This window comes from Homarus americanus, unplaced genomic scaffold (assembly GCF_018991925.1).
Source record: "Homarus americanus isolate GMGI-L3 unplaced genomic scaffold, GMGI_Hamer_2.0 scaffold34921, whole genome shotgun sequence".
Lineage (NCBI taxonomy): Eukaryota > Metazoa > Arthropoda > Malacostraca > Decapoda > Nephropidae > Homarus > Homarus americanus.
This window is the reverse complement of record NW_024741901.1, coordinates 7,955,606-7,982,190: the sequence shown is the minus strand read 5'-3', so window position 1 is coordinate 7,982,190 and position 26,585 is coordinate 7,955,606. Positions and strand designations below refer to the sequence as shown.

The 26,585-nt window shown below is 43.0% G+C and overlaps 1 protein-coding gene across 1 annotated transcript in view; it reads left to right on the top strand.

Annotated features, from left to right (window-relative positions):
• Nucleotides 1-645: 645 nt before the first annotated feature.
• The window catches only part of LOC121876384 (beta-1,4-galactosyltransferase 5-like), a 62,183-nt gene continuing 36,243 nt past the window's right edge, over nucleotides 646-26,585 (top strand). Inside the window, exons 1-2 of the mRNA XM_042381457.1 lie at nucleotides 646-760; nucleotides 12,497-12,682. Of these exons, the coding sequence (XP_042237391.1) occupies nucleotides 12,497-12,682 (186 nt within the window). The 5' untranslated portion in view covers nucleotides 646-760. The remainder of the gene's footprint in view (nucleotides 761-12,496; nucleotides 12,683-26,585) is intronic.

Below are 26,585 nucleotides of genomic sequence, written 5' to 3'. Positions count from 1 at the left end.
TCGTTTGAAGTGGATGCAGATGCAGGCATTTCTACCTGCATTTCACTTTCAGTTGTTGCAAAATTATCTTCATCACCAACATCTACTTGGTTCATGCCCTCGATGTTTGTGCTCGTCCTGAAAGAAATTCATTGACAATTAGGCCTATTTGTAAAATCTAATAATTTTGAATGGACTTATTAACAATTAAATTTAAACACTATTTTTATCGTGGAATATGACTCTACAACCCCTTTTTTCTTATTCATGAAAAATTATTAGAGCACTTTTATGATATAGGCCTATCACTAGTCCCTTTTGTTGTGGTTTTCATTTTTTTCTTAATTTGAATTTAACAATGAAAAGAAAATCCCTTACTCGCTAGCACTTATGGATGGAATCAAAAACTCCATTTGCCTCTCGTAACGCCAAGGCTTCCGATTTTTTACTGGCTGACCACTAGTCGTCTTTTTGCTAGTGAGTGCATGACGACAGCAATCCCTGAGTGTCTTCCATTCATGTCTGATGATGTTGGCTATGTAAAAAAAAGATATAAACAAATAAAATCACAAAACATAAATCAACCCAGTACGAAAAAGCTGTATTAATCATTTGTCTATCTATCTATCTAATTATCTTTGATTGCAGGTTTCTGGCAACAGGTGATACATTTCGAATTATTGCCTTCAGTTACAGACTGGGATGTTCAACGGTTTCGCAGAGTGTAAATGAAGCTTGTGATGCTGTTTGGAGAAAATATGCAGCCTCTTTGCTTATCACGGTAATTTCAAATTTAATTTAGAACATAAAAAAATAAGGAGTCTGCAATAGGCCGGTTGGCCTGTGCATGGCAACTCCTGTCGAGAGATACTACAACTCTATATCATCCATGAATCTATCTAGCCTCCTTTTAAAACTTTCCAGCGTTCCAGCACTTACTACAAAGTTGCTAAGCTTGTTCCACTCGTCCACCACCCTATTTGTGAACCAGTTCCTTCCTATCTCACTCCTAAACCTAAGCTTATCCAACTTAAATCCGTTGCTACGAGTCCTGTCCTGCTCGGATATTATAAGAACTTTATCTATATCGCCTTTATTGATTCCTTTCACCCACTTAAATACTTCTATCATATCTCCCCGCACTCTTCGTCTTTCTAGGGAATGCAAGTTTAGTTTCTTTAACCTATCTTGATATGCAAGGTTTCTAAGTCCCGGAATCATTTTCGTCATTCTTCTCTGCACCGACTCCAGTGAATTGATATCCATTCTATAATAAGGGCACCAGAACTGAACCGCATAATCGAGGTGCGGCCTGACTAGCGCAAGATATATTTGCAATAAGACCTCTGCACTCTTATTACTTACACTTCTAGATATAAAACCTAATACTCTGTTTGCCTTATTTTGAACATTAACGCACTGTTTTCTAGGTCGTAGGTCCGGGCTTACAAGTACCCCTAAGTCTCTTTCACAAGTCGACTTCTCTAGGTTGAAGTTGTTAAGGCTGTATACATTGACAGTATTTGTTCTTCCAATATTCAATACGCTGCACTTGCTGGTGTTGAATTTCAATTGCTATTTTCTGACCACTCCTGCAGTTTATTTAAATCCTCCTGTAGTGCATTTGCATCCTGCCCTGAATTAATCTGCCGCCCTATTTTGGTGTCATGCGTAAACGTGCTTATGTCACTGCTGATCCCAGTATCTAGATCGTGTATGTAGATTATGAACAAGAGTGGTCCCAGTACTGACCCCTGGGGAACCCCACTGGTTACACAACCCCACTCAGATTTAACACCATCTATGCTGACCCTCTGTGTTCTATCGGTGAGCCATGATTTTATCCAATTTAAAACTCTCCCCTCGATACCATGAGCCTTAACTTTTCTCAGAAACCTCTGATGCGGTACTCTGTCAAACGCTTTGCTAAAGTCTAAGCAAATAACATCGTAATTTTCGTCATTATCTACTACCTCGAAGACTTTCCTAAAAAACGTCAGCAGATTTGTTAGACAAGATTTTCCCTTTGTAAACCCATGTTGAGAGTCGTAGATTAATTTGCTTTTCTCTAAATGCGTTCGGATGCTATTTGCTATAATTGATTCAAGAAATTTCCCCACTACTGACGTCAAACTAATTTGACGCTGATGCTCTGTCTCCCTTTTTGAATATGGGTATTACATTTGCCTGTTTCCACAAGACTGGCACAACTCCCGTGTCTAATGATTTTGTAAATAAATTTACGAGGGGTCCTCTAATCTGTTCCTTTCAAAACTCTTTCAAAACTCGAGGGAAAATTTCATCCGGTCCTGGGGATTTTGTCTTCTTTAATTTATTTATCTTCTTAAGAACATCCTCTTTTATGAAAGTGATATTCTTTAATTTTTCTTCTTCATTTCCCCTAAATATCAGCTCCACCTCTGGAATTTCCTCGTGAATTTCCTTTGTGAAAACTTGAATTTCTTCTGTGAGTATTGCTTCCATTAATTTTCACACAGTTGATGTTAAGCTGATCCGACTGTAGCTTGACGATAGTGATTTAGCCCCACTTTTTAAAAATCGGTGACACATTCGCTATTCTGCAGGAATATGGTATTACACCCGATTTTAATGACGTTAAACATGTTTGTCAAAGGGATACTAAGCTCTCCCTTACACTCCTTTCATACTCTTAACAAATATCTCATCGGAAGCTGGCGGCTTAATAGGTTTTAGTTTAACTGTTTGCTTCCAAATAGCATCTAGTTTGTTTACTTCACTATCGGTATAGTTAGTTGCTACCCCTGACATTATGTTAAGGTTTTCAGTTGTGAAAACTGATAAAAAATATAAATTCAAAATATTGCTCAATTTCCCCCCCCCCCTCGTTATCAGCTAGCTGGTTTGAATCTGCATTGGTCCAGTCTTGTCGCGCGCTTCAGTTTGATACATCTGAAGGAAAAAATCCTTTAACGTTTAACTTCACAATCTTTTTTTGCTTTTCTGTTATTTTTCTTGACCCTTCTGGATAATTCATTAGAATAATCTTGAAGGTAGACGTCACAGTGTTTGATTCTTCTATATACAATTCTTTATACCGTCTTTTCTGCCCGATTATATTCTTAAGTAATTATTCATCCATTTGGGGTCATTGTTATATGATTTGAGCCTTTATTACGGTATATTCAGTTTTTGCGCATCAAGTAATGGATTTTTTAAATTGTTATGGTACTTGGCAACATTATGCAGTATCTCGTGGTCAGGTCACGAGATAAGGATGGTCACATTACGTGAGGTTGGGTTATTTTCACCTAAGCGCGACACGTCCTTCCTCAGCTTTGTTTTTGAACCATCTACAGAAGTCGGGGACTTCGTTGGAATTTTCCCAGACATATACATAGATTGATATTTTAAATCTTAATTCCTTGTGCTCACTGTTTGCTCGTTCGCTCCCCACGTCAACATTATTAATGAGATTATCTCTACAGTATATGGCAGAATTAAATGCAGTATACTATTCCGCCGAGTAAGTTCAGTTATTATGCTGACTGAGGAAACAAGACTGAATTGTTTCAAGGAAATCCTCCTATTCTAAGCTTCTCATTAAGCTAATCAATTCTATTTTACAAAAGTTAGAGTTTCTAACTGTACAATCGATACAATGTCTGGTTGCTCTATTTTTTCCCAAATAAATTCTCTTTCCACTCTATCTATACTGTATTTGGTGATCTACAGGGTGAGCATAAAGTCTTTCCCTGATTACAAACATTTATTACACAAAACATACGCTAGGTACAAACAAACAGTTTTTTGCAGCTTATACCTTATCTCAAGAAGTTTTTTTTCCGTTACTCGTGAACTTCAACATGAGCTCCGTTTGTTGCCCGGAGCACATTTAAGCGATACTCGATTTCACGCCATGTTTTCTGCAGCATCTCTTCAGTCACCGTCGCTATTGCCTCCGTTATCCTTGCCTGCAGAGTTTCAAGATCAGGAACTGGTGAACTGTACACTTTGTCCTTCGTATACCCCCATAAAAAGAAATCAAGAGGGGTAATGTCTGGTGAACGTGGCGGCCATGGTGTTGGACCATCTCTCCCAATCCATCGGTTTGGAAAGGTTGCGTTCAAGAACTATCTGTAAAATATGCATGCAAAAAAAATCTATGAATTCGTCTACTGTACACAATGCTACAACATTCATGTTTCTTTCTAAAGTGGTCTTCGAGATATGATTTTTCATAATCAGGGAAAGACTTTCTGCTCACCCTATATATATTATTCACGCAAATATTTATTAATCCAAGTTTCTGTGAATGATATGATTTTTTTTTCACTGTACATCCTAAAGCTCTGATATATCCTATCTCATTTATAATACTCATAATGTTTGCATAGTAAACATTAATGGTAGTTTTGCTACGAGTCTTTCATCTGCTGAGTGTTGAACTTATTTTCCTGACTAATTTCGCTTTATTGTTGTTTCTGAGACACAAATTCTTGATTAACTTTTGTTATTGTTGTGGGAGAGATTCAGGTGATACTTCCAATCAGGGGTGAAGGAAACACAATGATGTCAAGTTCGTAAGTTCTATTTCTGGGACAAACACACAAAAGGAGTTAAGACAGGGGAAACAGCGTCCTGTCTTGGAATCTCTCTGGGTATCTCTATCTGCGCATGCGCGTACAGCGCTCATGTGCCTAAAGTCTGAACTAACATTCAAGTGACAAAAGGGAGTATGATTATAACATATAATACAGAGACCTGAATCAATAATGGTAAATAGTACAGTTACATATTACAGCATATTCGTCTCATATACCTACACCTCCCTCCCCCTCACGCTCGTAGTGCAATCTCGAGCGGACTCTTTTTCCAGGAGCCTTTGAGAGTGACGTGGGAAAACTGGGGGGTCACTGAATGAGGACTTACTTTTCTCGTCCAAGCAAGGGTTCACAGGGATGTGGGGGAGGGGTTTACCACTAGGGGACGGTACTGAACGAAGAAAGCGGCGATTCCGCCACCATACCCGACCACTAGGGAGACGGACCTCGTAATCCCTGGTCTTGCCGCAGCCCATGACAACCCCGACCTTGTCCCAGCGGTGAGACGTCGGATCTTGAATCCGAACTGTTTGCCCGATACTCATCCTGGGAAGGGGTCGGGCGTGCTGATCGTACTGTGCCTTTACCTGGTCAGCACGGGCGGCTGCACGACGATCGCAGTCCTCGGTCTTGGCCTGCCACTCCCTCGAGAAGGACTTAGGATGGGCAGGGCCACATGACCGTAGTGGGTGGCCGTATAACATCTGTGCTGGGAAGCGACCTGTGAAGTTGGGGGTATTCCGCAATTCCAATAAACCCCGGTCAAACTTCTCACAGTCAATGTTGCCTGACGGTGCCGTCTCGAGGATGAGATGCTTGACGGACTTTACGGCAGCCTCGGCATGTCCATTGAACTGGGGATAATGTGGCGAGGACACCACATGATAAACTCCCCATCGCTCCATGCAGTCCCGGAAGTCGTTGCTGGTGAACTGGGGCCCGCCGTCAGTCCTCAGGCGGAGAGGGACACCAACTTCCCGGAAGTAGCGACAGAACATACGTACTGTATGAGAGGCAGTAGTGTTGCCTCCGCAGGGAACGACAACAGGCCAACCTGAGAGCCGGTCGGCGATGACGAGAAAGGACTTTCCCGCCACAACGAAGAAATCCGCAGAGACGGACTCAAAGGGCCTCGTAGGGTTGTCGTTGTTCAGGAGGGGTTCCTGCTGCTGACTAGGCTGCAGCACCTGGCATGGCTCGCAGACTTGAACGGAACTAGCAATGTCGGAGTCGATGCCTGGCCAAAAAACAGCTTGTCTCGCCCGGCGCTTCGTAGCTTCCACACCCCTGTGGCTGTCGTGCAGGTGGGCTAGGGTGCGGCGGCGGAGGGCGGCAGGAACCACAACTCTTGCTCCATACAAGACGAGATCGCTATCAGCATAGAGGTCGTCCCGCATCTTCTAGTATGGGAGTAAAGAGCTATGTAAGTCGTACCGGTTGGAGGGAAATCCCGAGGTCACGCAGTTCAGTAGACGGATGTACGAAGGGTCTGCTCTTGCCGCGGCTCGGAGTTCCTGAAGAGTCCTGTCGGCGTCCTGCGGTGGAGACTCTTCTGAGATGACGGCGTTCACGGTCACTACAGTCCTGAGGTGTGCAGTAGCATCAGCACATGCGATCTCGTCCTCTGGTGTGGGGTGGCTGACTGGGGCTCGTGACAAAGCATCAGGGATGCAGAGCAGCTTGCCAGCATGCCACACAGCTGTGAAGAGGTAGGGCGAGATCTTCTCCTTTAGGCGTTGGAGGCGGGGATTCTCGACCGCATCCAAGGAGTAGTGGTTCAGGATCGGGATGAGTGGCCGATGATCCGTCATGAGGTGGAAGTGTTGTAGGCCGATCAGATACAACCTACATTTGGACATGGCCCAGACGGCGGCTAACAGCTCCAGTTCGATGGTGGCGTAGCGAGTCTCGGCGTCAGTGAGAAACCGAGAGCCACACTGAACCAGACGAAGGCGTCCATTGCCGTGGTCCTGTAGCAGAGCGTATCCAATCCCGTAGAGGCGAGAGGCATCAGTCTGGAGGACAACTGGCAGGGCCGGGTCGAAAGAAGCGAGAACAGGTGGGCTAAGGAGAGCTGTCTTGACGCGACGGAATGCCTCATCGTGGTCAGCTGTCCAGGTGAATGTTCTCTTGGGGCTCATCAGGGGGCGTAGGGGCTGTGCTGCAGCGGCGATGTCGGGGGTGAACTCAGCCAACTGGTTTACCAGGCCCATGAACGAGCGGAGGTCGGTCAGGTTGGCAGGAGTAGGGAAGTCCCGGATTGCGCTGACCTTTCCAGGATCAGCCGAGATGCCCTTGCCTGAGAGGGTGTACCCACAGAAGTTCACACTAGGTGCGGCGACCACAAACTTATCCTTGTTGAGGGTGATCCCGTACTTGCGGCACCTGGTGAGCATCTGATGAATACGCTCAAGATGCGTGGAGTAATCCTCGTCATATAGGAGCACGTCGTCGATGACCTTGACACAGTTCGCCACACCCTGAAGGGCCATGTCACCACGGAGGCAGAAAGCATCGCCAGTAGCCGCGAAACCCATAGGTCCTCTGCAGTGCTGAAATCGGCCGTACGGTGTGATGAACGTCGTGAGGTGCTGATCTTCTTCCGCAAGTTCCATCTGCCAGTACCCACATAAGGCATCTGCTGTAGCAAAGTACCTTGCCTTCGGGTCCACACTGCGTATAGCGGTGAAGGGTGTCGGTGAAGGGTGGGTCGGGCGGGAAACTTGGCTGTTCAGCTTGGTGAGGTCGACGGTGATACGAACTCCAGTAATGTTCTTGGCGACTGCTACCATGGGGTGACACCAATCCGAAGGGTCGTCACCAGCAGGCTTAATGATCCCCTGGGCTACCATAGAGTCGAGTTCCTTCTTAACTTGGCTCTGAAAAGCGAAGGGTATCTGTCGCGGTGTGTGGATGGCGAAAGGTACTGCGTCATCCTTCAGGTGTATTCTCATGGGGGAGCCAGCCATTGGCTTGAGTGGAGCCGTCTTGAGGTCCTCCTTGGAAACCAGCACATCCTTGAATTGCAGTAGGAAGAACTCCCTGGCTGCAGGTGACGTATTGGGTGGGAGGGGCAACTCCTTGCACCTGTTGACATGTTCTATTTCCAGAATTGGCTTAGGGAAGTCTGGAGATATTATGGCCAACTCTTGACAGTGGCCATAAGACAGTAGTGGCATCTGAACACCTTTTTGGACCTGAATCCTGGCAGAACATGACTGCTTACCTAGGGTGAGGGTAGCCTGAAATGTACCCAGAGCAGGTGCCATTGTAGAACCGTCTGCGGTGAGCGTTGTAGAAGTTGACGGTGGTTGCAAGCTGCTCCTAGGAATTCGCAGAATGTCGAGGTGTCTTGTGCCGATGACTGTGACGTCCGCACCTGTGTCAGGAAGCATCTGGATACGGGAAGTAATGTTGCTGTATGACAGGTGAACACAGATGGGCTGAGGTGTCTTGCTGACAGGGGAAGAAGAGGATCCCACGCGACGACAGCGCTTGTTCTTCGCCTCCTGAGACTTGCAAGTAGTATTATTCTTCTTCTGTGACTGACAGCATTTGTCATAGTGTCCAATGCGGCTACAGGAGCGGCACTGAACGTTGTTGGCAGGGCACTTCAGTGTCCTAGCCCAATGACCACGACGGCCACAGTTATTGCAGGTGCTGTCAGCGGCAGGGCATTCAGAACCATGCCGACGAGCACAATACTGGCAGGAATGACCTGGCGTCGAAGTCTGAAGTGATGCTGAAGAGTGATGCGAAGCTGAAGTCGGATGTGAAGCTGAAGTCGGATGTGAAGCTGAAGTCGGATGTGAAGCTGAAGTCCGGTCACGTCCTTTGTTCTTCTTATATGCGGAGATGGCACACAGCTGGTTAGATGGAGCACGAATGGCAGAAGTCGCACTTCTGGTGGCTTCGTAAGAGCGGCAGGTGGTGACAACATCCTGTAGAGAAGAGGCAGTGTCGAGGGAGATAAGCTTCTGAATAAGCTCTTCGTCCCGCACGCCCATGAGGATAATCATCTTCAGCTGTGTTTCCTCACAAGTCGACGAGTTCCCAGGACAAACGTCAACCTCCTCAGCGATGCGTCTGAGTCGTACGTAAAAATCGGCAAACGACTCACCCTCCAGCTGCTTACAACTGAGAACCCTCCGGAGACCCTTGATATGCGTCTGTAAAGCATCCAAGACGTCCTTCACAGTCTTGTCTGTGTCGTGGGGAATTTGCAGGGTGTGCTCCAGGATACGTTGCGTCTCTAGGGTGAGACACATCCTCATCTGGATCAGCTGTTTCTCCCTAGGCAACCTTGATAAATCGACCATCATCGAATAATCGTCCCACCTCCGACGCCATTCAAGGAATACCTGGAACGAGGCATCAGCTTGGAGTGGCGGTGGACTCTGAGCGAGTGCTTTCTGTGGGGGGGGGCAAAGAAGTTGAAGAGGACCCTGCAGGTGCACCTGTGGACGAAGAGGCAGGTGTAGTAGCTGCTTGAAGGGTAACAGGTGCCAACAACTCGATAATGGCACTGAACCTGGCATTTTCTTGTTGACGTCTGTGATCCTCTTCACGTCTTCGTTCATCGTCTTCCTGTCGCCTCCTGATGTCGTCTTGTCGTCGGTTTTCTTCCAAAAACTGAATTAAATGAAGGAAGTCGACACCTGTGGCAGATTGCGGACGTGTGTAGTGGGGGCTAAGGGTGGGTGGGGCCGCTTGATCCACTTTCCGCTCCACTTGGAGTCCACTTACTGCACCGACATCCGTCTGAAGTTGGGCTTGTTGGGTATCTGAAGAAAACCCAATAAATTCCTGATCTCCCATATGGCCTGGTTTATTTCTCTCACAATTACTGTAATTATTAAGTAAGCAGAAAAGCAATCGTCTTTAAATGGAAGATATCTGCGAGCGTCTGTGAGTGTGTGTGTGTGTGCGTTCGTTCGTGCGTGTACTCGAGGCAGGTGGCTAGCGCGAGATGGCTGGCTCACTCCCCAGTGCCATTTGAAACATGAATGGGGAAGGATGTCAAAACTTGAGCTCTCCCATAGGTCTTAAATAGGCTTCCCTCTTTTGTAAAAAGTGCAGGAACACGGGAAAACACTTTAAAGACACTAAAGGGCACACACAACACTGAAAAAGCACTGCACAACACTGCACTGTAAATCCAGGAATATTGTGTTGAGGTATTCGCCAAGATCCACCCGACAAGAGGAGTTGACAAGATGGCGGCTCCGAGAGAGATTCTGTGTCCACTCCAATTCTAAATAATGTGATGTCCCAGCTAAACACTGCGCCAAGTGGGAGAGACTCAGGTGATACTTCCAATCAGGGGTGAAGGAAACACACTGATGTCAAGCTCGTAAGTTCTATTTCTGGGACAAACACACAAAAGGAATTAAGACAGGGGAAACAGCATCCTGTCTTGGAATCTCTCTGGGTATCTCTATCTGCGCATGCGCGTACAGCGCGCATGTGCCTAAAGTCTGAACTAACATTCAAGTGACAAAAGGGAGTGTGATTATAACATATAATACAGAGACCTGAATCAATAATGGTAAATAGTACAGCTACATATTACAGCATATTCGTCTCATATATCTACAATTGTCTCTGTGCTTACTGTAGTGTCCCCGACCCTTGAGCTCCCGTGTTCCCCTAGCAGCTTGAAGACCTCGTCATCTTGCCAACTGTCCTCTCGAGATATCTAGCCAGGGCTGTCACCCCACACCTCTGCATATAGGTTGCTTCTGCCATCGAACCTGACCTAGTTGTCGATGAACGGAAGTGATATTACTTTGCAATATCTGTCAGCAGACCATTGACATCAACTGCCCATTCATCGCCAGCTCCCCCTTCTCGATAGGACACCACATATTGTTGGCTTGAACTTCCACGGAGCTCTTCGCTCCTACACCGTCCAATATCGTTGCCCCCTGCACGAAAGCAGATAATGGGTTTGTTCTCATTACCAGATATAATAATGTCCTAACCTAACCTATCCGTATTACATAAGACACGATCCATGTACATTACCTGCGAAACTCCAACTATTAAGGCCTTCTTGCCTCAGTGTCCACCTTATCTTTCTTGTCTAATTCATCCTACAGAAGACTTAGTCCTCTTCATCACTAGCCTTGCCAACACTCTCTTAATGATTTTCCACTGCTTGGAGGCATTGTCTATCCCAGACACCCCTAGCCACACGTTCTCCTCCTTCAGCCTCACATTCTTCTCTCCCTCAGTCTCACTTTCTCCTCCCTTATAATATAAATGTAAAAAAAATAAATAAAATAAATAAATAAATAACGAAGTGATAACCGTGGTAACATTCTGATATGTTCTTACTACCACCATGCTATATGTACTATTCCAGATGATACTAAATATTACAGAATACTTCCCTGAGATAATTGTACAGTATATATCAGGTGCCTTCAAGAGAGCTCAGGCTCTCAACTGGCTCAGCCAAGTTAATATTGTTATTATTATCCACTCTAATATCTGTGATTTTCTGGCTAAATAAACTGTTTCAATATCAATATTCTCAGCCTCACATTTTCCTCCTCCGGCCTTACATTCTCCTCCCTTAGCCTCAAAATATTCTCCTATAGCTTTACATTCTCCTCCCCAACCTCACATTCCTCTTCTTCAGCCTCACATTCTTCCCTCTCAACCGTACATTCTTCTCTTCCAGTCTCACATTCTTCTCCTCCAGCCTCATATTCTTTCCTTTCAACCAAACATTCTTCCCTTTCAGCCTCACATCCATCTCCTTCAGCCTCACATTCTCCTCCTTCAGCCTCACATTCTTCCCTTTCAACCAAACATTCTTCCCTTTCAGCCTCACATCCTTCTCCTTCAGCCTCACATTTTCCTCCCTCAGCCTCACATTCTCCTTCCTCAGCCTCACATTCTCCTCAGCCTCACATTCTCCTTCCTCAGCCTCCCTGAGCCTCACATTCTCCTTCCTCAGAGCTCCTCACATTCTCCTTCTTCTTCCCTCAGCCTCACATTCTCCTCCCTCAGCCTCACATTCTCTTCCCTCAGCCTCACATTCTCCTCCCTCCTCCTCCCTCAGCCTCACATTCTCCTCCCTCAGCCTCACATTCTCCTTCCTCAGCCTCACCTTCCTCAGCCTCACATTCTCCTCTCTCACATTCTCCTTCCTCAGCCTCAGCCACATTCTCCTTCCTCAGCCCCACATTTTCTCCTTCAGCCTCACATTCTCCTCCCTGAGCCTCACATTCTTTTCCTTCAGCCTCACATTCTCTTCCCTCAGCCTCACATTCTCCTCCCCAGCCTCACATTCTCCTCCCTCAGCCTCACATTCTCCTTCCTCAACCTCACATTCTCTTCCCTCAGCCTCACATTCTCCTCCCTCAGCCTCACATTCTCCTCCTCAGCCCTCACATTCTCCTTCCTCAGCCTCACATTCTCTTCCTCAGCCTCACATTCTCCTCCCTCAGCCTCACATTCTCCTTCCCTCAGCCTCACATTCTCCTCCCTCAGCCTCACATTCTCCTCCCTCAGCCTCACATTCTCCTTCCTCAGCCCCACATTCTCTTCCCTCAGCCTCACATTCTCCTCCCTGAGCCTCACATTCTCCTTCCTCAGCCTCACATTCTCCTCCCTCAGCCTCACATTCTCCTTCCTCAGCCTCACATTCTTCTCCTTCGGCCTCACAGTCTCCTCCCGCAGATTTGCATATTACTCTTTTGCCTTTACCACCTCAGCCCTCAGAGAGGTACAGAGCTGTTCCCAGCTTGCACTAAAATAGCTACATCATTTGGATGTCCCAGGAGCTAAGTTGATACAATCTTTCATGCAGTGAGGTCAGTGGTAAACTGCTGAGTGAGTTATTTATTAAATTTGAATTAATTTGGTGACTAATTAAGTGTCTTGAGCGTTCATGTATGTGTCATTTACTTCTCGTTTTTCAGATGCTTACCTGGACTATGAAGAAAGTGAGGGTTCCAATGAACTCTTCAAAATTACGGATCTTGTTGATGGCATTGGCGCTGCTGACACTGTTGCTGTTTTTCCTCAGTATCATCTCTCCTCTCTTTTATGAGTATTTGATGTACATCACTGTAACTACAGTAGGGGCAAAATCATATATATCTGGGGTAAGTAACCAGCAGTTTAGGACTTCACGTTAGTACGGTTTTGTTTTCTTCTTGATATTTATTGAAACATATGGCCGCCGTGGTAGTTGGGATCGTTGATGGACGTGTTAAAGAGGGAGAACGAAGCCCTCAGGACTGAACTCCTTCAGGTAGGTGTCCTGCCTAGCAGGACACCTGCGAATGAGGAACAGGCGTGGAGAGTGGTTGCTTCCAAGGGAACTAGGGTCAGACTCAGGAAAGCTGACCAGGGTGTGGAGTGCATTAACCCCTACCAAGTGCTGGAGGAAGCTGGCGAGGAAGAGAAGAGGCAGGACGATGTGGTGCCAGGAGTGAAAAGGGCAGTTGTTCAGACCCTGCCCAGGTCGTGGTAGTTGGGGACAGCCAGGTGAGGTTCTTAGATAGGACTTTGTGTGCAAGAGATAGGAAACGTAGGACTAGGGTGTGTTTTCCTGGGGCTGGGATAGGGCATGTAGCCGAGAGGATAGATAGGGTTTTGTCAGGGAAGGGTACCAATCCAGGAGTGTGTCTTAGTGTGGGAGGTAAAGACATAGGAAAGCTTAGGAGTGAGAAACTTTTCAAGAGGTATAGGGAGGCGCTGGGGAAGGTTAGAGATAGGGAAGGGATCCCGATAGTATGTGGTGTCTTGCCTAGAAGAGGAGTTGGTCGTGAATGGCTCTCCAAGGCAATTGCTATAAATTGCCAAATGGAAAAACATTGTGCAAGCAATGGTTGGGCATTCATTGATAACTGGCAACCATTCTATGGCAACGACTACCTGTACAGTCGTGACGGAGTACAATTGTCTGGCGCGGGGGTAAAGACGTTGTCTGCATCCTTGGAGCATGAAATTGTCACTCCAAAGGGGGGGTTTAGCCAGTAGAGAGAGGTCGGGGTAAGTGGGAGTCAAAAAACAAGCAGGTCCTGGAAAGTAAAATTGGTTACTCAGGACAAGGGGTGAAACAGGACCAGGGAAGGGTAGGCTTAAATGGGTTTAAATGTATACTATACAAACAGTAGGAGCGTTAGAAATAAAATAGACTTGCTGAGAGCGGTTGTAAGTACCGAGAATGTAGATGTCATAGCAATCACCGAAACTTGGATGAATCTGGAGAGCAAGAACTTTTTATCAGAGTACTACATAGAAGGGTACAAACTTTTTCACAAGGACAGGGAAGATAGGAAGGGGGGAGGAGTCGCACTCTTCGTCAGGGATACATTAAAATGTTGTATTAATAATTCAATAAAAGGTGAAATTGGAACCGAGTCTGTATGGGTAGAAATTGCGGAAGGAAGAGAAAAACTAATTATGGGAGTGATTTACAGACCCCCAAGTCTTGGGAAAGAAGCAGCTCAGCCCATATGGCAGGAAATGAATAGGCCAGCAAAATACAACAACCTGTGCATTATGGAGGATTTCAACTTCAAAAATATTGACTGGGACAACATTGTAGGTGATAATGAATCTGAAGACTTCCTAGATGCAGTACAGGAAATTTTTTTGAAACAACTAATTACAGAACCTACTAGAGGTAACAATATATTAGACCTAGTATTAACAAATAAAGAAAATATTTTTAGAGATATCACAATAGGGGAAGAACTAGGGAACAGTGATCACAGATAAATCAGGTTCACCCTAAATTGGGAAACGAAAAACAATTACAATATGGTCAGAGTCCCAAACTTTTGATTGGTGCATTATCAGGGGTTAAGAAGGTACAGTCACGTTCAAGATGTAAACGTGATCGGTGATTGGTTACTTAGTTCCCCGTTGCTTAATTAATGGTTGGGCTTTGTTGTTTCGCATTATATTATGCCTTTCTGCTAGTATATATGTTAATTTGATTTTAAAATGCATAGAGCAATGAGCCAACCTATATGAATTTATATTTAGATAAATAAACATAAGTAAAAATCGGTAAGTATGTTAAAGAACATCATGCATCGGGCACAGCTGTGTGCAGGCTGCTTATGAGGTTGCCTGTTTATCATTAATTTATACTAATATTGTCTTCAAGCGTTTAATTTAACCGATGCTAAACAAAACTTCTTTCTAAAGACGCTGATTTCTTGCAACACAAACTGCTGTTTTACTTCCCTGTGTGTGAGTGTGCGCATGTGGAGTGTGTGTGCGCATGTGGAGTGTGTGTGCGCATGTGGAGTGTGTGTGTATGTGTGTGTGTCAGTCGGTGTCTGTATTTAATAATGACGTTGTTCAATTAAAGGTGATGGTAATTAATCTTACGAACCATCCGTCTGTTGGTGTGAACTAGTACTGTAGCATATGCCTAATACTTTTACAAGCCATTATCTAGCAATATCATTGTCATTCCAAGACTATGAATATTGTAAGCAGTAAATGGCATGTCTTTCATTGAGTGACTCTTTGCGCCCCCCCCCTCCTAAATCCTTGTTTCTGAATTGTGTCGATTTCGTCACGTTTAGTCTGATGTCTTTAAAAAAATATATTAAAATTTTTCCAAAAATGTGTATGGTGTATTATAAATTTGTATATTATTTATTTATATATGTATTCGTTTATTTTTTATAAATGCATAATAAATATAAATATAACGCTGACGTTATTGGCGGGTAGGTGGGGGAGACAAAGGTGTTGTCAGTGCTGACTACCCTTCCACTCCCTCAATTGTTGAAGGACCCTGCCAACATGGAATACCACACGCAGAAAATCACTGAACGTGGAAGAATAATCGGCATGAAAGAGGCTGGGTTTTCACCCACTGAAATTGCACGAGAATTGGGTTTTTTCTCCGTCAACTGTATATTATATATTGGATTAAGCGATGGGAAGAGGAGGAAAGTTTAAAGGACCACCACAGGACGGGAATGCCGCGCAGAACAACACCTGCACAAGTTGAAGCCATCCGGAATTTCGCTGAGGCCAACCCCTTCAAGACGTCATTTTCAATAAGAGAGGATCTACAATTAAATATTTCCCCTTTAACAATCAGGCGAAGACTTCACGAAGGAGGCATTCACTATAGAACTCCCGCCACCAAGGAGAAGTTAAATAAGCGACATCGCGAGGGCAGGTTGCAGTTTGCTCGACGGTATGCTGAAGAAGGCTTAGATTTCTGGGGAAGAATAATATACACTGACGAAAAAACTTTCTCATCTACCTCTCACGGAAGGTTGCATTGCTGGAGGAGGAACAACACCCGATATGCTAGACAGCATATTTATGAGGAAGCAGCGAGTGGCCATGTGACTTGCAATGTTTGGGGATGGATATATTTGCACGGAGTTGGAGAGCTGACTGACATAGAAGGAAGATTCACAGCTGAGCAGTATTTAGAAATACTTGAAGAAGTTATGCTTCCCTCGGTGCGTGCATATGCTTTTCCGTTTCCCGAAAACATCATTTTCATGCACGATAGGTGTCCTATCCATACCGCACGGATTGTAACGCGGTGGTTTGCAGAACAAAGAAATGTGCAAGTTTTAGACTGGCCAAGTAAAGGTTGTGACATGAACCCTATAGAGAACGATTGGGGAAATAGTGTGAACATGTGGGAGCCAGCTGAAGAGAGAACCAGGGTGCAGCTACAGGAGCATACACACCGTGAGTGGGAGGTCCTGAGGCGGACACGGCAACTGATACACAATCATGTCGCCTCCGTTCCCAACAGGCTGCAGCAAGTAATCGAGAATGAAGGTGGCGGGACTAAATATTAATGTGTCAGAAATAATTTTCCTATGTAATCAAAGTCACATACTGAATGCATCTGAATATCTGTCAAATTGTATAATAAATGTAAAGAAAATAATCTTCTTCTAATATCCCCACTTGTGCAGTATGTATGCAAGATGATTTAAGTCAAACAAATCCTAGCATTATACTTATAATTATGATGGAGTACAGTATCATATATGACAAATATATTGCATGTGAAATAATTACAATATCTACCACGTTAGTTTTTAGTTTAACAAATTTATTGACAGAGCTTGTAGTACAGTTTGCCTATTCTGAGTAATTCAGTGAGGTTCTGACACCGAGGGAGGTCTCACTTCTCACTGCCACGCAGGACAGAGGTTCATACACAAAGAAATACAACATATTCATTAACATATATATATATATATATATATATATATATATATATATATATATATATATATATATATATATATATATATATATATATATATATATATATATATATAGAGGTCAGATTCATGTGGGTAATGTCACTGTTCACTGCAATGCAGGACAGAGGTTCGTACATAAAGAAAGAAAGAAATACACCATATTTATTAGCAGTATATATAGGTAAGTGGTTCACATACATTGGACATCCTATTCTAATTGAAGACAAATCAGTGTGGGCTAGCAAATTTGGGATAAGCAGCAAGAATGTCCTCAAGCATCCCCGATTCAATGTAGTAATTACAAAGGTCAACCACGGAAAAAATCAGAGAGGGAGACGGAGACAAAGAAACAACTGTATCACAACACAATTCCTACATTATGTATAGTCCGATCACAGCTGTCCGATCCGGCTCTTGAAGGCACCTAACCTAACCTAACCTAACCTAACCTAACGTCACCGTTATATTTATATTTATTATACATTTATAAAAAATAAACGAATAAATAAATAAATGAGATACAAATTTATAATACACCATACACATTTTTGTAAAAAAATTGAATATTTTTTTTTAAAGACACCAGACTAAACGTGACGTAATCGACACAAGTCAGAAACAAGGATTTGGGGGGGGGGGCGCAAAGAGTCACTCAACGAAAGAAATGCCATTTTGCTTACAATATTCATAGTCTTGGAATGACAATGATATTGCTAGATAATGGCTTGTAAAAGTATTAGAGCATATGCTACAGTACTAATTCACACCATCAGACGGATGGTTCGTAAGATTAATTACCATCACCTTCAATTGAACAACGTCATTATTAAATACAGACACAGACTGACACACACACACACACACACACACACACACACTCCACATGCGCACACGCACACACAGGGAAGTAAAACAGCAGTTTGTGTTGCAAGAAATCAGCGTCTTTAGAAAGAAGTTTTGTTTAGCATCGGTTAGATACAATTGGATTAATTACCATAAAGGGGTTAAACGTTTGAAGACAATATTAATATAAATTAATGATAAACAGGCAACCTCATAAACAGCCTGCACACAGGTGTGTCAATTTAGGGAGTGAACTGGCTAAATTGAAAATCGAGTAATTTGGTAGCAATTTATTGTAGTCTTTAAGCATGCAAAACAATATTCTGGCATAAATTTTTTTTATAATAAGTCCTACCTACATCAAATGGATTTTTAAATGTACATATTTGTGAATTTATAACATAACCAGCGTTTGCACACATGTTACTGTTTCAAGTTTCAAATTATTATATTTTATTATCCGTAGTCTATTTGAAAGTAACCAATGCCTTCATACTCTCTTTGCTTTGGTTTCTTGTCATCAGTAGTCTGCTTGCTATTTGTGCTTTGATGTAACCTTCTCGCCTCTCGTGGCTGTAAACATGGCCCGCTGCTTCTGTGACCATTTTCACACATCTCTCCACACTTTGAGTGTGGGAAGGCCACTTCGGCACCTGCATTGGAGTCTCTTTAAGGTTTCTCAATTCTTGGCTAGTTAGACTTGTTGTCAATGGTGGCTCTAAGACTTCCAAACTCAAGTCAACCAATTCTGACAATTTGGTGGCATTGACGTTTATTGGGGGAACTTTTCTTGAATGAAACGAACAGTCTCCCAACTGGTCGTCATCTATTAGCGTTCCTCTAATCTTTAGAATGACTTCTACAGCCTCGGTTCGGAGATTGGTACATTGACTGCAAAGCATTGCTTGCAAAACTGCTTCTGATCGAGCATACCAAGCGGACCTTCTTGCCACAGGTAACACGATGTCCCTCACTACCTTCCTCTGTGTTCTTACTAGCTGCAATTGAAACAAAAGGTGATTGGGCCCATCCACCCACATAGGATTAAGTTTCACACTAAACCACTGGGGAAGATAAACTCCAATAATAAATTCAACAATTAACCTCAAATTCTTCAGCACTTTGCCCTTCAATTCGTGTTTGGAAATCCAAATCCTGCAGAAACGAAGAGCTGTAGTTAACCAACGGCTGTGACTGACAGGTCCAATCTCCAAGAGAGCCAATGACTGAGGCACTTCTCCTGATCTTATTGCTTGGGCAATACGATAAGCATAGGATTGATCTGTGCTGAGATCTTTGATGACTCCTTCAGACAACGCCGGAAGGGGAGGGCCAACTTCGACCTTTGGAAAGGTTGTATTTATTTCTAGTTGTGTTGCTTCATCCAGCATGATGCCAAGGGGACCTGACCACTTGTTGTTGCTCTTTGTAGGACCATCAAGTTCCTGGATGAGATGACGAAGAGGTAGCTCGCCTGTATGTAAATCACATACAATCCAAACAAGTCTTCTTCCTAGTTTTTTCTCTAAATGCGTCATTACACCCCCCTGCCATCCGGTGTTCACTGCAGTTGAATCTCCACCAACAGCCTGCAGTGAACTGCCAAGTCCTCTCTCCTGAACCCAACATAAAATATGATCAGCAATGACCTCTGCATGTTTCTTCCCTTCTACTTCAGTTTCGGGAGCAAAGTGAAACAAAAACCGACCACCAGGCTCAGAACAGACAGAGTAGTGTTCTTCTTTGATGAGACCTGGAAACTTTCTGTTCACTCCCTCTACTTCTAGCAAAACTTTTGTGTCATCTATTCTTCCATCAAACAAAAGACAGGAGAGCCCTCCCTCGCTTAAATCTTTTTCATGCTGATCAGATATTTCCTTCATTATTTTTTCTTGTGCTCTTCTAATTTTATTATGATCTATCACCAAAGATACATCCTCTCGGCTGATGAGGCCTGCATCTATCCAAGCGGCAGTTGCAATTTCTGCAGCCTCACGAAGTCCAGCATGGTGGCGAATACTAGCTAAAGCAATGTTTGAAATATTTCTTGTGTTGTATTTCATTTTCTTTGGTAAAGGTTCAGATGGCTCTTTGGAACTATCATCTGATGTTGCTTCCTGTTCATCAGAAGAACTATCAAAGAAGTGATAAACATCTTGACACAGCTCTTCCTCTCTTTGGATGGCTTCTTCACTCTTCATTTTCTTCTTTTGTTCCCTCTCTCGGATTTGTTCTCTCTTCTTGGCATTAGCAATCTGCTTCTTTGTTTCTGAATAATCTATTGAACCCATTTGCATACTTCCTTGGCCTTCTGCCTTTGTCCTCTGTGCCTTTATAAATTCAAGCTCTAAAACAGGGATCTTCTTTTCACGAGGACAACCACAATCAATGTGGGAATTATTTTCTCTCTTACCTGAGTGAGAACAGTTGGATTCAGAACATAATTGTATGGAGCACTTGCAGGTCAAAATGTCAAACAGAGTATCAAGTGTGTGCAGAAATTCATTTTTCCTGGCCAAGTTTCCTTTACCAAGTGATGTTTCAACTGCTTTGTGCCATAATTTCGTTAGTTTTAGCTCAATAGTTCGACACTGATTAATCACAGGTGGTTTGAATAGTGCATTAGCTTTTGTCCATTGATGCAGAAGAGGGACTATCATGTCATTTATGAGTTCTTTATCTGTATAGTTCCTTCTGTCCTTTGCATTTTTTTCTCGAAGGAGTAACCCTAATCTTAGCATGTCTCTCACTGTTGGAAGTTCTGATACAGGAAGCTCCTTCCCTTTACCAACTAGCAGGCTCAAGTGGGTTGACAACTGACTTCTTGTCTTCAATTTTGACATCTTCACACTATCTGACAAATAGAAAAATATTTCAATGTTTCATAATTCAATTGTTGTTTCAAAAAATATCAATTTGTTTATCAAAAATGCTGTAACAGAAATAACATAATAATTTCTTAGAACATAATGTTTTATACAATGATATAAGTAACTGCGACAATCAATATGCCCTACTTACAATAATTAAAATGTAGAATTCGTCTGGTAGAGTAGGTGCAAGTGCAATGAGAGCAAACCACCGTCTATGATATCTAGAAGGAGAGTGAGCCGGGCGCCTTATCCTCACGCTTGGTACAAGTCAAAACAATAATTAAACTGTCCCACACGGAGAGCCTGTTCATGTTCATGTTCTGACATGCATATTGTACACAAGCTATAGAACCATAAAATACTCCATAATCCATATGCTTACATGAGATTAGTTAATATCAAGTGAATAATTCTAATCAAGTCTCATTAATTTGTTGAAATACTGATATTTGAAACTTTAAGGTATAATTGATGTAGGTGAGGGTTATTTCAATTCATTTTTGTTTGCTAATCTCAAGTTTAGACATAAAGAGGCACAATATTTTGACTACCAAATTTGATTTTTAACATGTTGACAAAATTATTTACTGCACACAGCTGTGCCCGATGCATGATGTTCTTTAACATACTTACCGATTTTTACTTATGTTTATTTATCTAAATATAAATTCATATAGGTTGGGTCATTGCTCTATCCATTTTAAAATCAAATTAACAGTATATACTGGCAGAAAGGCATAATATAATGCGCAAACAACAAAGCCCAACCATTAATTAAGCAACAGGGAACTAAGTAACCGATCACCTATCAGTTTTACATTCATTCATAATTTTTACTAAGTAGTATAGTAAACAAACGGCCTTGAGTTGCCAGCTGTCTCCAGCAGTGTTCGAAGAATCTTGAACGTGACTGTACCTAGGTGAGGTCGCACAAAAACAAAATATACCATACAGAAAAATTAGGTCAAATAAGAATGAGCCAAGGTGGATGATCAGAAAACTTAAACATGACATAGGAATAAAGAAAGGAATTTATAAGAAATTAAAGGGAGGGGAGTAGCATCTCAGAAATAAGTATAATGAACTATCTTGGAATGTTAAGAAAAATGTAAGGAAAGCAAAGAGGGACTACGAAATCAGGATAGCAAGAGAATCCAAGGCGAATCCCAAGGGATTTTTCCAGGTATATAGGACAAAGGTCAAGGACAAAGTTGGGCCTATAAAGTCACAAGGGAGGGGGGAAGTGATCGATGACAGTGAGGAAATAAGCAAAGCATTAAACAGCTACTTCTTATCAGTTTTCAGAGAAGAAATTAAAGAGAAAATTCCAGAGGTGGAACTGATATTTAGGGGAAATGAAGAAGAGAAATTAAAGAATATCAAGATAAACAAAGAGGATGTTCTTAAGAAGATAAATAAATTAAAGAAGACAAAATCCCCAGGGCCGGATGAAATTTTCCCTGGAGTTTTGGAAGAGTGTACGAAACAGATTAGCAGACCCCTCGTAAATTTATTTACAAAATCATTAGACACGGGAGTTGTGCCAGACTTGTGGAAACAGGCAACTGTAGTACCCATATTCAAAAAGGGAGACAGAGCATCAGCGTCAAATTACCGGCCGATTAGTTTGACGTCAGTAGTGGGGAAATTTCTTGAATCAATTATAGCAAATAGCATCCAATTGCATTTAGAGAAAAGCAAATTAATCTACAACTCTCAATGTGGGTTTACAAAGGGAAAATTATGCAAATTAGCACCCAAAAGAAGGCAATTTCTAACTTTTAAACCATTTCACATAGAAACGTGTGTGATTAGTTGAAACTGGCTAATTTTAGGGTGAGGAATCCATTTTTTGGGGTTATTTTGACAATTGAAGGCCACTTTGACCCTCAAATCTAAGATGGCCACTGGCAGCCAATTTGAATATAGGCATGCTTTACAACTTTTGAACCGTTTGAAATACAAACTTGTGTATCTCGTTTCTGGAACTGCATGTGTGATAGAAGGTCACTTAAAGGTGAATTCCAGTATTGTTGTCATTAGTTAGATGCATTAAACATATGCTGATGGGATTTAAACTCATGTAATTCGCGTTTTCTGAGGTCACAGTTGGGACAAAACACCACATTAACAAGAATCATTGGTAATTTATTTGAGTGTACACAATTCAGATTTCAAAACAGTCATAAGTACAAGTAGTAGGTAGTAGGCAGCGATCAAACAGAGAGGTAATAAGAATAATAATTATAATGACAATAACAATAATTATAATAATAATAATTAACGGTTTGTTGAAAGAGCATAGCAGCCAGAAGGCTGAAAATATACAGTTACATAATTGGGGAATGGGTTTCGATTTACAAATAATATACAAATAATATAAGTGATACAAATAAGATATATAATAACTAGATAGGGAAAAGCTCAAACTACAGGGCATTTCAACATAGTGACAGTGCAAGAAGTAGGATTTACTGGGAGTGAATGCACTGGTTTATTACAAGTTATTGATAATTTTTACAATGGTTGGGACTGGGCTGTTCTTATAGCGATCAGTTCGTGCACGTATGGGCTGGATGTGGTTGTGGTGTCGAAGAGCAATTCTCGGGTTAGGGATCTCAGGTGGTAGTAGGAGCCGGTGTCGAGGATGGTGCAGAAGCTTCTTACCAAATTTGCAGATGAGGTCATGGTGATGGTCAGTGAGAGTCGAAAGGGTCAGTGTGTTGAACAATGAACACATCTTGATATGTGGGGTAGGAAGGGGAGAGAATAATCTTGCATGCCCTCTTTTGCACTTTTTCTAGGTGTTTACGTTGTGTGGCATTTAGGGAGGAAGACCAGGTAGGGGAGGCATAGGTGAGCTTGGGAAGTATGAATGTTGAGTAAACACTGAGGAGCTCGGGTGCAGGAACTCCGAGGGACTTGAGTCGGCGGAGGAGGTGGAGACGGAAACTGGAGGATTTGACAACTTCACTGAAGTGTGGTTTCCAATTTAGTTTGTTGTCTATGGTGTCGCCGAGGAGCTTAGTGGTATCTACAACCTGGAGTGTGTTGGGACCTAAAGTAATGGAAGGGGGTGGGACAATGTCGGAGGAGAGGTTGATGTGCATAACCATGGTCTTGGTATGGTTGATGGTGACGTGGTTGCTGGTGGCCCAGTTTTGGAGACTGTTCAATAAATCCTGAAGGGCAGTATAGTCGGGAGCAGAATTATTGACTCTGATCCTAATGGTGGAATCGTCGACATATTTCCAGCGAGCAGGGGTTTCTCTTAGGGCATCATTGATAAGCATAAGGAAGCAGAGTGGGGTCCCATCTTGGTGCCTTGGGGGACGCCACAGGTGAGTGACTGAAAGGTGGATACAGCCCCTCGGAAGCGTACAGCGTGGCGTGGGTCACTGAGGAAGTCTGTAAGCCATGGTATAAGACTTCTCCGGAGCCCCAGGTCGATAGCTTTGTTGATGATTAAATTGTGGTCGACTAGGTCGAATGCTTTAGTGAAATCAATGAAGGCGACAGCTACAGACGTTTTTCGTTTCTCAAGATGGCGGTATATGTAATCAAGAAAGCTGACAAGACAGTGAGTGGTGGAGGAAGTTTTCATATTGCCAAATTGCTGAGGGTCTACGACTCCTACAATATCAGCATAAGCCCAGATTAGGCTGGGTATTGGGGTGATTGCAATAGGTCGTAGTTGATTTAAGGATTGTGGGCTGGTTGACTTGGGCACTGGTGATACATAAGAGGTCTTCCAGTCAGCTGGGTATCTGGTTTGACTGAGAGAAGCATTGGTGATGGAGCATAGGGGTTTAGCAAGCTCCGGGGAGAACTCCTTGAAGAGTTTCATTGGTAAGTCAATGGGGGTGGTAGAGCGTTTTAACTTTAGTTTGTCCAGACGTTTTGCTACTTCAAATTCTTCTACTAAGTCAGTAGGAAAGGGGGCTGGTAAGTAAGCAGGGAGAGTGGTTGTGTCAAGCCGGGGGAGCGTCTGGCATATAGTAGCGAAATGGTTATTTGATTGCTCAGCTGCGTCAACATTAGTGAGATGGTTAAAGAAGGGGAGGGGGTGTGTCTTATTGTTTAGTTCACAGAGTTCTTTAAGCTTACCATGCCATCATTGATATTGGAAGCATAATGTATTGTCTAATGGTGGACCCTGCTGCCATATGGAATCACGAAAATTGTGACCAAGTCCCAGGTTGCTGATCTGACTTTCTGCCTCATTTACACACAATTGCAGGGTCTCAATTATTACTCTTACTTTTGACAACACAACATACATATATTGTTTCTCACGCTTGATCTTTTTTTCATTTTTTTATTTATGGTTCTTATTATTATTATTATTATTATTATTATTATTATTATTATTATTATTATTATTATTATTATTATTATTATTATTATTATTAATACAGAGTTATTATTATTATCATTAATATTATATTTTTTTATTTTTTATTATGAATTTTATTTACTATGAATTATTATTATTAATATTTATAATTATTATTATATTTTCGCCCCCAAGGCCCCGATGTGGGTCAGTGACCTGTGCCCGGGTGGGCTAATCCCAGTAAAAAACAAAAAACAAAAAAAAACAAAGAGTTCTTGCTGTTCTGACCTCACAAGTTCACTGTGTGTGAACAGTCACCCGTATATCCACAGAGTGTTGTACAGGGCTGCTCATTCATGCAGCATGTACAGTCACAATCCAAAGTTTCGACACCCCCCTGGCTGGGTGTTCGCCGAGGCCAGGGTTGAGGTAAGGCTGGGTGATCAGACGCAGACAAGTTCAGCAATGTGGTAACGAGGCACTACGATAGTGAGGTTCATATTCCACCACCACAACACTCCGAGACTCATAGCACACGAGCACAGGAAGGAACTTACTGCGAATTTGACATGGCATGAACTTGCATAACAAATGCATTCATAACATTGTTGCTACACATAACAAAAACATGTTAAGATTGGAGCATGAAAAACTTTACCAGGTCCCAAAACACTGGCGTGGAACCATTTGATGCGAGTACTCGTATTACACATGAATCATCAGGGCAGCATATATTAAGGGTAGCCGGCTGCCGAATTTCTTCAAGAGGGAGTGAGCGCTCAGTCGAGAAGGTGAGGCCTATACATGTATAGATATTACCATAACCCTGGGAATATTATGGTTTCGTACATACTAGGAATTCGTATAGTCATGTTTACAATATTTAATGGTGTATCAGCAACTACATTGGAGTATTTTGCCTTGAAATGTTGCAATTCACATCAATCGTGGTATCATCCAAACAATTTTTGTCTGGTCTGGAGCAGCGACTTTGCCAAAGACCTCGACCTTCAGCGTAGATGCCTGGCCGTGTGCCATCATTAGTGACTACTTCTTGGTCACTTGCCTTGTTTCCTGTCTACTGCTGCTCTTGGTTTTTAAATTTCACTTCATAATGTCTCGGATTATGAGACATTATGTGTGCCAACAATGTTATGAATGAAATTTTGTTATGCAGGTGTATGTCATGTCAAAATACGTACAAATTTCCTTCCATGCTCGTGTGCTGTGAGTCTCGGAGTGTTGTGGTGGTGGAATGTCTGCGTCCGATCACCCAGCCTTACTTCAACCCTGGCCTCGGCGAATACCCAGCCAGGGGGGTGTCGAAACTTTGGATTGTGACTGTACATGGGGGTTTACATTCACTGCAACAGCTACAGATGGCAAGCTCAAGTAACTTCCTCGAGATGGTAGGTATTGTGATATAAACTGGTACTGGGGCAGCGCCCAGGGTCTCCTGTTTCCAACCCCATCCGTGGGAGGTACTGGTTGAGAATATCCCCACACGTGTCTACTCTGAAACAGAACTTGAGGTTTGTGATATAATATATGTACAGTCTCGTTCAAAATTCTTCAAACACTGTTGGGTTGAAACAAGACATCTGTTGAAGAGGGAGGGTGAGTTCTGGGAGAGACTGCCAAGCCGACCATGCAGACTTCTTGCCTTTGCCATAAAACGCAGATACGGTGTCGCAACCAGCGAGTGCATGAATTGCCGGCAGAGCCATCGACTTGGAAG